At 49.8% G+C, this 12,409-nt stretch overlaps 1 protein-coding gene across 1 annotated transcript; it reads right to left on the minus strand.

Annotated features, from left to right (window-relative positions):
• Window position 1: 1 nt before the first annotated feature.
• Window positions 2-2,036, minus strand: HOXC6 (homeobox C6; the record flags this gene model as incomplete). The annotated part of the gene is given in 3 exon segments (XM_042020080.1): window positions 2-50; window positions 52-277; window positions 1,046-2,036. Coding segments are annotated over 3 exon segments (675 nt in total), but the record flags the coding sequence as incomplete, so codon positions are not given.
• Window positions 2,037-12,409: the final 10,373 nt, after the last annotated feature.

Consider the following 12,409-nt stretch of genomic DNA (forward strand, 5'->3'; position numbering starts at 1 on the left):
CCTCCTCCTCCTCCTCCTCCTCCTCCTCCTCCTCCTCCTCCTCCTCCCCCTCCTCCGGAGAGCGTGGAACTCAAATTGCTCTCTTTTTTCCACTTCATGCGCCGGTTCTGGAACCAGATCTTGATCTGCCTCTCGGTGAGGCAGAGCGCGTTGGCGATCTCGATGCGCCTCCGGCGGGTCAGGTAGCGGTTGAAGTGGAATTCCTTCTCCAGCTCCAGGGTCTGGTACCGGGAATAAATCTGGCGGCCCCGCCGGCGGTCGGCCCCGTAGCCGACTCCTAAAGAAGCCGAGACAAAACAGACTAAAAATCGTCAGAACGCAGCGCCGCCGAGGGGGGAGCGCGGCCCCCTCCGCCCCCCCGCAGCCCCCCGCCCCCTCCCCCCCCCCCCTCCCCTCCCCCGCTTGGGGGAGAAAAAAAAAATAAAGAAATAAAGAATCAATGAAAGCGCAGTGCTGGAAAAGGGGGCTCGGCAGCCCCGAATTGCGGCGGTTTAGCCCAAATTTGCCCTGGATTCCACGGGGTTGGGGGAGCCGGGGACGGCGGGGAAGGGGCGGCTTCCCCCCGGCCCCTGCTCGTGCGGGGACCCCTCCGCCACCCCTCGCCCACCGCCAGAAACTTTCTTTTTTTATTTAAAACCCCCCCGCTCATAGATATAAATATTTATACATATAGCCACATTATTAGTATTATTATTTTACCCTCTAAACTCCCAAGCAGAGCCGGCTGCGCTTCCTTTTCTTTTTTTTTTCTTTTTTTTTTCTTTTTTTTTTTTTTTATTATTTAATTTTATTTTACGAGCGTCGATATTTTACGCCGGGCGAAGCCTTTTAATTAGAACGAGCATAACAAGCCAGATCCGCTCGCACCAAAACTCCACAAATAAAAGGGCCCTCGCAGCCGCAACTGTGAAGGAGCGATATTATTGTTTTTATGGGGCCATAAAAAGTCGCTCAGCCTGTTCTGCCGGGGAGGAGGAAGGTCGTAAAGATGGTTCAGTTTATTTAATTTATCTCTCTCTCTCTCCCCGAGCTGTAAAAAACTTACCACTGTGGGAGTTCATGCGCTGCATCCAGGGGTAAATTTGAATGCTAGTTTTTTGCTCCTGCGAGGTGTTCCTGTTTTGGTCACTGGGAAAATCCTGTGCGATTGATGTCTGTGTGTTGTGCCCCATGGAATTTTGCCTGCAGCTAGAGAGCATGTCCTTGTCTTGGTAAAACGCGTTAGATCCATAGTCATAGGGTGCCCGGCTGGAGCTGAACACCACATTCTCTTGCGGCGAGTAAAAAGGAGAAGAATAAATCCGGTTTTGAGCCACGGCCGCTCCGTAGGTGGAGAAATGCCTGACGGGGTCATAGGCGGTGGAATTGAGGGCTACGTTGGGCAGCACCTCTTGGCCACCGCTGAGGTGGCAGGACAAGGACGGGTTGGTGAAATAGGAATTCATCGCCGTTCCCCCCTTTTTTTTTTTTTTTTTTTCTCCTCTATTTTTTTTTTGGTGGTGTTGTTGTTGTGCCTCCCCTCTCCCTCTCTCTCCCTCTCTCTCTCTCTCTCCCTCTCTCTCTCTCTCTCTCCGCGCCACCTGGGCCCGTGCGATTTCTTTTAATATTTATTTCTGTCTCCAGTTTGTAGTCGGAAGTACAGGATTGTTATAGGGAAGGCTCTGCTCCAGGACAGACAGAATGACACAGTCAGCTGACCCGGGGGGAGCCAATGGCGAGGCGGGTGTCAAAAAGGGAAAAAATTGCTTTTGCTGCTCGCGAGTCCCTAGTTGAAACTAAGTGGGCATGGAAAGTAAGTCCGGCACCCCCAAAAAAAACCCCCCCGGCACCCCCGGGGGATGGGGGGCGGCGGGGATGCGGCGGGGAGGGGGCAGAGGATGGAGGGTCCAGCCCGGGGGGCGGCGGGGCTGCAGGACGAGGGGGGGCCGCAAATTTCGGGATTTCTTAAGCCAGGCTTAACTTTTCCTTTTCTTCTCTCCCCCACCCCCCCTTTTTTTCTTTTTTTTTTTTTTTTTTTTGGCTGGAATTCGCCGCGGTTTGGGAAAAGCGGCCGGGGTTGGTTTTTTGGTTTTTTTTTTGGGGGGGGGGGGGAGGAGGGGAATCGTCGTGGTTTTCTTTTTTGTGATGATCATAATTATTATTCTTTCCAAGAAACCTCCGCTTAAATATCTCCTAATAAACCGGCTCCGAATTCCCAGCAATAAATCTCAGACGTCCACAGAATATTAAGCCATAAATTACCCTCTCTCCCTCTCTCTCTCTCTCCTTTTTTATTTTAAAATCTTTTTTCTTTTAATTTTTTTTTTTTTTAATTCATATTTTTCCCCCCCTTTTTTCCCCCCCTTCTCCTGCTCTCAGTATTCGGGGAATCAAACGGCCGCGTTCCTGATGGGAAAAAATAATTCCATAAAGAGGGAAAAAAAGGGGAGGGGGGGATAAACATGGCGACCTCTCCGTGGATAACGTGGGATCGGAGCCTTCCCAAAGTCTTGGGGAAGGGGAGAGAGGGGGCGAAAATGAAGGGGGAAGAAAGGGATTTTCAGGAAAGAGCCCCCCAGCCCCCCGCCAGGCTGGAAGTTGGGATTTCTGCTCCACTTTTGGCCGTTTCTGCCCCTGCGGATTTGGAGGGCTGGGGGATTTATTTACGTTCCCAACAACAACTGCGACCACAGCAGGGAAAAAAGAGGGGCAGGGAAAAGGCGGAAAAAAAAAGCGGATTTGGGTCGGGAAGAGCAGCCTGGGCTGGGCATTGGCGGCGATTCGGAGTTTCGGCGATTTTCCAAAGTTTTCTTGGGAATATTTCACGGGAGAGGGGGCGGGGGGCGGAGAGGGGGGGGCGATGCTGCGGTGCCTCCGCTGCCCCTCGAAGTGCAGAGCGCGATCTCATTTTCATCTCAATCCCCCCGAAAGCCATAAATTGCCCCTGGAACGCAAACCCTACCTGCTGCTCTGTAAATATTGCGAGGTGTCTTTGCGGCATCCCGAGCTCCCCCAAAAAGATAAATCCGATTGTGGCTGGGGGGGAACCCTCGGCCTCCTCCTCTGGGCCGCTTTTTTGTTCTTTAACCTCCACCGTGTCCCCGGCTTTCATTTCCAGTCTGCCCCCTCCGCTCCCAAACTGGGGGGGATTTGTTGCCCCGCTGGAGAAAATTCCTGATTTTTTTTTTAATTTCCCCCTTTTTAAAAAAAAAAAAAAATTTTAATCCCCGAAAGATTTTGGCTGACAAAGAAAAGCTCGGGGGGGAGGTGGGTTTTGGGGTATATTTCACCCCCCCCCACCCCCCCAGCTATAACAGGAACCCGGATGCCAACGGATTTTATGCTCTTTTTCCTCTGGGTAACAAAGCAAAGTCATCAATGGTAGCAATAAAACCATAAACGGGACTGCAACTGGAAAAAAAAAAAACACCCAAAAAACAAAAAAACACCAAAAAAAAAAACCCGACAAAAACCACCCCAAAAACAACAAAACCCTCGTGTCTCCCTCCTCTGCAGCGCTCGGGGGAAGCCTGAGCGTCACCAGGGAGGAAAAATCCAAGGTTTTGGCCCCAAAAGAGGCGGCTGGGAGGGAGCAGCAGCCCCGCTGCCACCTTGGGCCGGCCCCGCTCCCATGGCCTTGGCGAAGAATTCCAGGCGGTTTTGCTCCAAAAACCCCCAAATTTCGCTCGGTTCCGCTGCCCTTTTCTCCCTCTCGCTTTCCCCCGGCACCCAAATGACCCAGGAGTGGGGCGGAAAAGGAACATTTGGGGCAATTTCGCTGCTTTGGTTTTATTTTCCCCCTGATCCGAGCGCAGCCCCCGCCCAGGGGGAGAATTCGGGGAGTCAGGGACCCCAAAATTGGTGCCCGGGGGGGGTTTGGGCACCCCCAGGCTGCTCCCGGATATCCCAAACCCTTGGATGGAGGCAGAGGAGGGCGGGGGGAGGCTGGAATTTGGGGCGAGGGGACCCCAAGGTGGCCCAGGGCGAGGGCAGGGTGGCACCTCTGGCAGGGCCAGAAGTTTGGAGGAGTTTCCAGCAGGGAAACTTCTTCTTCCAGAGGCTCCTTTCCCCTCCTAGTCCTCAATTTTCATTTTTGCAGCATTTTCCCTGCTCTTGCTGCTGCTTCCCCTTCATTTTCCCTTCATATTTTTGCTTTTCTTCGCTTTTTTCCTCCCCCCCCCAGTTTTTTTTTTTTTTTTGCGTCCGTGTGGTGGGCTACGGGCCGCTTTGTCCCCCTTTCCTTTCGGTTTTTTTTTTTTCCTTTCTTTCTTTCCCCCCCTGTTTTTTCCTCTTTTTTTTTCTCCCCCAAGGTGCTCGGGGCTGAGGGCTGGAGACCTGTGTGATAACCGTGGGACTGCGAGCCGGGGGAAGTTTAAGTGTTTTATTACTTCTCTAAACAGAGGGCAAGTCTTAAAAGTCCGCTCGATTTATAGGGAGCAGAAAGCAGCTGCCGTAAAGAAAAACCCAAAATAGAACCACGCTCCAAACCCTGATTTTTTGGGGGGTAGAAACCACCCCCCCCCCAAAAAAAAAAAGAGGAGGTTTAAAAACAAACCCAACGCAGAACCCCCCCAAAAAAACTCCAAATCCCGCAGAAATCGGAATTTTTAATTCCACCTTTTGAGGGTTTGGAGCAGCTTTTGGGGGTTTTGGTGGGGTTTTGTTTTTGGGGGTTTTTTTTGGACTTCTTTACCCCCCTAAAAAAAAAGAGATTTTGGGGTTGGTTTCTTTTTTTCCCCCCCTCCAACGCGGCGGAGTTGGGGGGGTGGGGGGAGGAGGATTTGTGGGGAGATTTCTGGTGAAATTGGGTCTGCAAACAATTATGGGAACTCATCAGCAGAAGCAAGAACAGATGTTTTATTAAAAGTGCGACACAGCGCTGGAAATATGGACAAGTCTTCGAGCGGCTCTTTAGGAGGAGTTGCTCTTTGTTCCCAGAAAAAAAAAAAAAAAAACCAGGGAAAACCCGAAATAATTCCCCCATTCCCACCCTCATATTCCCCCCCACCCACCCTTTTATTTTCTGTTCTTTTTTAGCCGCCCCAGCGACGCTCGCGGAGGGGGAAAAAAGGGGCGAAAAATAAAGATAAAGAGGGGGAGAAAAAAAAAAAAATCCCCCCAAAATTCAGATTTCCTCCCCTCCAGCTCCCAGCTCTAATTAAGGGTTTGATGAACTGATTTAGGGTTGGGGGGCGGTGGGAGGGGGGGGCGGGAAAGGGCTTTAAAAATCCCAAATCAATGGGATCCCGACACATGTGGTTCCCATCCCGCAGGAATTGCGGAGAGGAAACAAATCCCGGCCGTGTCCCCCCTCCCTCGGCGCTACCGCACCGCGCCCGCGGCCCCGCCCGCCGCTTTTGGGGGGCTTTGGGCCTTTTCCTCCATTCGGCCTCGATCCCGGGGGTCCCCTCACCCCATCCCTGCCCTGGGGGGGCCTCGGGACGCGCCCCCACCCCCAAAAGCTGCGAGCCCCCCCCCCCGCTGAAAAGCCGAATTCTCCCCGCGCGCCCGGGGGGGATTTTGGGGTGAAAGCGCTCCAAAAACGCCGCTTTTGGGGGTGCGGGGAGCGGGGGGCGCTCAGGGCAGGGGGGGTCGGGGAGCGCGGCCCCTGCGCGCCCCCCCCCGCGGCCGCGCTGCGGCTGCGCCGAGCCGGGAGGCTCCGCGGGGTAAACACGGCGGCGATGCCATCAAAAGGCTCCGCGTTTAAATTGAATTTTTCTCCTTTTTTCCACCCCCCCCCCCCCCCTTTTAAATTTTTTTAATTTTTCCCCCTAATTTTTATTTCCTTTATTTTGACGTTTATGGCGCACGTGAGCCCCTAATTCTTTCTTTTCCCTTTCTCCCTTTTCCTGCTTAAATCCCTTTTTTTTTTTGGGGGGGTGGGGGGTGGAAACGGCGCTCGGAAGGGAAAATCCTGAAAATCGAGGGAGCAGCGCCAGGAAAAAAAGGGGGGAAAGGGGAAAAAGCCACCAAATCCGAGGAGGATAATTCGGTTTATTGACCTCCCGCCCAGCCTGGAGTGGCCGCCTTGTTTTGGGGTGAAAACCTCGCGGTCTGGGCAGCTCTGAATTCATTCCTTAAAATCCCAGAATTGATGGAATTCCCCCTTTTCCCCCGGAATTTTGGGGTTCGGGGCTCCCCGGGTTATTTTGGAGGGTTTCAAGTTGGATTCCGGCGCCGCGTGGGGAGGGGCTGGCCTGGGTTTGTTCACTAAAAAAGGCGGTTTTTACCCCAAAATCCCACCCAGCTAAAAGAAATGATAAAAACCACATTTCCCCCCATTTTTCCCAGCAGAAGCTGCAAAAATCCCAACTCGAGCCCTTCTTGCTGCTTTAATTTAATCTCGTTTAGATTTAAACCTCCTCACCCCCCTCGCTTTTGGCCCTGGGCGGATAAAAAAGGGATTTTAGCACCCGGAGCAGCCCAGACGAGGCTTTTTTGGGCCTTTTCCTATGGATTTTTCCCTGTTTTCCCCCGCGGGGAGGAGGGAATCGGCCTTCAGCGCGTTCTGCTGGCTTTTATTTCATTTTCCGGGCCGGTTTTGGGGAAGGGCAGCAAAAGTTTGGGGCGAGTCCTTGGAGTTTCGGTGCAAAAATAGAGAATAATTGTAATTACCATTAAAATTATCGGGGGGGAAAAGGGGGAAAATCGCTTTTCTGGCTGCTCAAAATCCCTCAGCGGCTGGAAAAATTTCCAGAGGTTGGAAAAAAGGGGGGGGAGAACAACAAAAAAACCCAAAAAAACAAAAAAGGGGAATTCTGGCAATTGCCAAAACACGTCCAGGAGAGAGGGAGGAGAGAAATGAATCCTGAATTTTATCATTTCACCCCCGGACTCCGAAGCGCTTTGGGGACAATTTTAAGGATTTTGGGGATTTTTTTCCCTCATCCCCCCCACCGTTTTGAGGGGTTTTAATCGGCGAATTTCCCCTTTAATCGGGGAAGGGGGAGGGGAATGATTTATTTCGTGATTTTTGCTCCTGCCCAGATTTATTGGCGAAATCCCGGCCCCAACAAAAGAGAGGCAGCGCCGGGGGAGAAAAAACTCTCCCACGGAAATTCCCCCCAAAAATCAAAGTTTAACAGGAAAAAGGTGGGGAAAAAAACCCCCGAGTTGGTGCTGAGGCCTTAATTAATTTAATTTGCTGATGAAACGCCCTCCGAGCGCCCCAGAAAAGCAAGGAAAATGTTTTGAAAATGAAGATTTTAGAGGGTGAAAGCCCGCGGAGCCGGGGTTTGTCCATGGGGAACGGGGAGAATCCCGGTGGGGGTGAATTCGGGGTGAATTTGGGACGGATTTCTGTTGAATCTGTTCCAGGAAAATCCCAATTTTGGGGTCTCAAGGCTGCTCAGGCAGCAGGGAAGGTTTTCCGGGGGAAATAAATAAAATTAGAGGCTGCCTTGCTGCTTTTAATAATTTATAGGTTTAAAAAAAAAAAAAAAAAAAGAAAGAAAGAAAAAAGAGGGGGTTTGGGAAATATTCCCTAAAATCCCTAAAAATTCCAAGAGGGGGAAATAGGAGAGGGGCGTCACGGCCACGGCGGGGGAGATTTTGGGGCGAAAAGTGCCAAAAATGAGATTATTTTCCCTGCGTTTCCACAGGTGGATCCATAGGTGCTGCTGCCGGGGGTAGGGGTCAAAAATGCCCCCAAAATTGGGGGTTTTGAGGTGAATTCAGGGGCTGAAAATCGCCATTATTAAAAAAAAAAAAAAAACAGCGGTTTTATCTTTTATTTTAACCCAATCCAGGCGGGAATTTAATCACGGGGGGGGGCCGGGATTAAATAATAATAATAATAATAATAATAATAATAATAATAGCTTTAATGATGGGGTTCTTTTTAGGGCCGGAATGAAAGCGTTTCTTTGGGGTGGACTCATCCATTCCCAGCGCCTTTAATGGAGCAGAAATTCCCAATATTTCAGGATTTGCTTAAATACTTTCATATTTTAAAGGGGAAAAAAACCGGTCCGGGGCTGTTCCTTATCAATTTTGCTGCTCTTATCTCTTTTTATGGCTCGGCGAGCAGCGGGGATGATTTAAAAGCCGCGAGGACGGAACGAAAGGGTCATAAAAAAAAATACCCAAAAAATCCAAATCCATCCCCAAAGCCGCCTGAAACGAGGAGAAAGTGAAAGTGAGGAGTTCTGGCTGGATTTGGGGAATTTCGGGGGGAGTTCTGGGATGGGCAGGGGGAAAACGCTGAAGGGAGAAGCTCTTTGTGAAGTGGTTTTATTTTTTGGGCGGTGGGAAGGAGAGGTTTGGGGGGGGTCAACCCCTCGGGGGGGGGGTTGATCTCCCCCTCCCCAAATTCCCTGAAATCCCCCCCTTTTCCAGCCGCAATTCCAGCCGCAGAGGGACTGAAAAAAACGGGGGGGAAACTCCAAATAAAAGGCCCCGAACCGCCCCAAGGTGGCGAGTTTCTGTCACTTGGTGGCACTGTTCAAAACAAGAAAACAAAAAACCGCCCCAAAAATCCGAATTTTCACCCTCCCAGATGCCGGGGGGGGAATCCCGGGGGGGGATCCCCAAATTTGGGACAACCCCGGGTCCCCTCTGTCCCTCGCCCAGCGCGGGGGGAGTGAAAAGAATTGAATTTCTCGCTGATTTTTAGTTTGTTTTTTTTTTTTCCCAGGAGTTTTTTAGGGCGTTTCGCCTCTCTCCGTCTCTCCCATCCCGTTTCTCTTCTTTTTTTTTTGGGATTTTCTCCTCCCCGCCCCCCATTGAACGCGGGGGCTTTGAGGGGTTGGGGACAAAGGGAATTTACAGCCAGGTGTGTCCCCAAGGCCCCTCGAGACTGCGGCCAGACACCGCAATTTGGGCGAAATTCGCCCTTTTTATGGTGTTTGTGTCTGGCCACGAACCCGGCGAGGCCGCGGGGGGGGAGACGGGGCCGCTCCTCGCCTTCCTCCTCCTTTTTTCCCTCTTTTCCCCCATTTTTGCGGTGAATCCCGCCCCGATTTTCTCCGGTTTGTCCTCAAATCTTCACTTCCAGCCGAAACTCTCTGAATTGAACGCCGATTTTAGCCCCGGCCACTGAAAAATTCCTTTTTTTTTCCGTTTTTTTCCGCCCTTTTCTGGTTTTTCCCCGGAGCAGCGGAGCTGGAGGAGGAACCTCCCGCCAGCAGCAGCAGCAAAACCCCTCAAATATCCCCGCAAAAATGAAAATATTGCGAGTAATCCCTCCCTGTCCTGCCTCATCCTCCCCCAAAGCCGATTTCCCCCTCGCTGGCGAATTTTTTAATTCAATTTTCCCCCCTCTGACCAATTCTTTGAGCTCCCCTCGCCTTTATTTCCTCTCCACTCCCCCGAATTCAGAGCCGGAGGGGAAAAAACAACCCCAAAACTCCCATTTTTCTCCCCAAAACCTCCGGGGTAAAACCACAACTCGGCCAAAAATCCCATTTCTCCTGGAAGTCACCCCAAAACCGCGCGCCGGGCACCCCAAAACCGCTCCGAGCTTCCCCTGGCGCCTCAAACTGCGCTGAAAAATCAAAATATTTCCTCCCAATTCCGCGATTTTTAGTGAATTCCTCCACCAAAAAATTGGGAAATCGCCTCTTTCTCATCCCTTTGTGCTTCCAGGGTTTTTTTTCTTGTTGTTGTTGGGTTTGTTTTTTTTTTTTCCAGGTTTTTGCAGCGGATTAATTCGGGATCACAAAACGCCCACGCTCTCGTGCTCTGATATTTGGGATTATTTTGATTTTTCCGGTTGGGAAAAGCCGAATTAAAACCGCCCCCGCGCACGGGCGGAGATCCTATCGCGTTTATTCCGTGTACAAACTCCAATAAAAATGTAAATCTCCCCCGCGCTTGCACAATTTTGGTTCCCGTCGAACTCCTCACCCCGAGGAAAACAGAAATAAACTCTCGAAATCACTCCGGGCGCTTCAGCTCCCGTTGAAATCTTGATTTTTTTTTTTTTTCCTATTTAATTTTCTTATTTAAATCTTTATTTCCTATTTAATTTTCTTATTTGATTTTTTTTAAATTTAATTTCCTGTTTTAACTCGGGAGTTTTATTCTCTCCCTATTTAATTTTCCTATTTAATTCTCTTGGTTTCCTTATTTGATTTCATTGCTGCCTGATTTCATTTCAGAGGTGCCTGATTTCATTTAATTTTATTTCCCCCCCCTCGGATTTATGGAAGAAAAATCTGTGATTTCCTGAGCTTCTCGTCAACAACGCCAAATTCCCTATAAATCCACGTCCCAGCAAATTAATTCCCTCTGGTTTCGACCAGGATTTAACAAAAAACCAAAAAAAAAAAAACAACAAAACGAGGAGAAAAAGGCAGGAAAAACCACATTTCCAAGGATATAAATCATCCCCTTATCCCAGCCCGACAGCCTAAAAATGTTCCTCAGCATCGCCAGCCGCGAGAAAACATCAAAACACAGGAGAAAATCGATTTTGGGGGGGGATTTTGGGGGGAATTCCGGGCCTGGCGCAGGGACGGGGAGGGAGAGGGGCTCGGGGAAGGGCGAGCAGATGGATTTGGGGTGAGAAACCCCCAAAAAAGCGCCTGAAACACCTCGGGAAAGCTCCCATTTCTGTAATCATGTGGTTCCAATAAACGCTCATTGTTTGCTCATAAAATTCTCTTTACGGCTCCGGCGGAGCCTCAGCGCCAACAAAACCCTGGCGAAATCGGGGTTTTTTTGCCCTTTTTTGTGTCCCCTCCCTTCCCCGCGTTCCCAAGCCCAGAACTTTTCCTTTACCCCGCGCCCCGGGGAAATCAAAACCAGGAATAAAATCGGGAGTGGGGGGCGAGGCGGAGCCGGGATCCCAAAATTCCCCAGGAAAAGGGGAAAAGGGGGAAAGGGGGAAAAGGGGGAAAGGGGAAAAGGGACGGCGGCGCTGGGTTGGGTTGGGGCCCGATAATTCCCGGCCCCAACCGTCGGCGCGAGGCTCTCCCGGATTTCCCAAAAAAGCCGATTTTTGGGGGGAGGATTTTGGCTTTCATTTTGATCACCCCCCCTCCCCCTCCCCCCCCCCCCTTTTCCCTCCTTAATTTTTTTTTTTTTTAAATTATGATTTTATTTTGAATTCCATCCAAGGCGGCGCCACCGGGATTTCCCCCCGCGAGAATTCCAGGGGCAATTTCGCCGCGAATTAATGCCGAGGAGGCCATTTTTCCATGGAAAACCACCCGAAAACAACAACAACAACAGCAGCAGCAGCAACAACGCCATCCCAAAAAAAGCGGCGAGCCACAAACCCCAAATTCCCTTTTCCCAGCCCAAATCCCCCCCTCTACCACCCCCGAAATTTGGGAATAAGCCCAAAAATTCCCTCCGGGGCCCCTCCCCCACCGGGGTTGTTTCATGCCCGCCCTTCTCTTTTCCATCCGTCCAAGCCCCGATGCAAATCCTGGCTCAAAATTCCGATTATTTTTATTGAAACGCGGCGGATTTGTCAAAAAAAATGGGAATAATTCAACGTCCGGAGGGAAGGAAACCGCTCCGTGCCGGGAGTTTTCTATTTTTGTGTATTTTTATGTCAGTCCCAGCAGGGAAAGGGGAGGGATCAGGTGATGGATGAGGAGGAAGGTGCTGCCTAGGTAGGACGGGAATAAAAAGGGTCAGGCTTTAAACGTCCCCCGCAAAGTTAAACCCGGATTAAAGTTGTTGGAAGAAAGGGGGGGAAATATTAAGAAAAAAAAAAAAGAAATTAAAAAGAAGGGATTAAAGAAATAGGAATTTAAATAATAATAATAATAATAAAAGGAATGAAAAAGGAAACTAATAAATGGATATTAAAAGTGGAAATAGCAAACAGAATTTTAAAATGGGAATAAAATGAGATGGAAACAGGAATTAAGTATGGAAATAAAAAATAGAAACAAAAAGGGAATAAAGGTAAAAATAAGAATAAAAATTGAAATAAAAATAAACATAGAAATAAACATAGAAATGAAAATAGCAATAAAAATAGAAATGAAAATAGCAATAAAAATAGAAATAAAAATAGAAATAAAAATAGAAATAAAAACTGTAAAAGTAGAAATAAAAGAAAGTTCTAAAATAGAAATAATTTTTAAAATTAATTAAAGAAATAGAACTAAAGGGAAAGGGGAGGGCCCCGCATGCAAATAAATCCCAAAAAGCGCCGCGTTCCCCGCTCCCAGGAAAACCCCGGGCAGCGCCTGGAAGCCGCTGCTGCTTTTGGGATTTTTCCGGGCCGGGGCTGGGTTCGATCGCTCCGCGAGAATTCCCTCAAACTCCATGAAAATCCCTGGAATTCCCGGCCAGGAAAGCCCAGCAAAGCCCCTTTTTGGGGCAGAATTTTGCACAGAATCCAAACCTTTAAAAAGGGCAAAGCGAAGCTTGGAAAGGAGGAGCTTTGGGGCTCAAGGGGTTAATTATTAATGAGCTGCCGCTGAATATTAATTCCCAGCGCGCGGAAGCGGCGCAGGCCGCGGTCCCA

The sequence above is a fragment of the Corvus kubaryi genome, unplaced genomic scaffold (genome assembly GCF_017639235.1).
Source record: "Corvus kubaryi isolate FWS band 111438036 unplaced genomic scaffold, C.kubaryi_AGA036_p1.0 36755, whole genome shotgun sequence".
Taxonomy (NCBI): domain Eukaryota; kingdom Metazoa; phylum Chordata; class Aves; order Passeriformes; family Corvidae; genus Corvus; species Corvus kubaryi.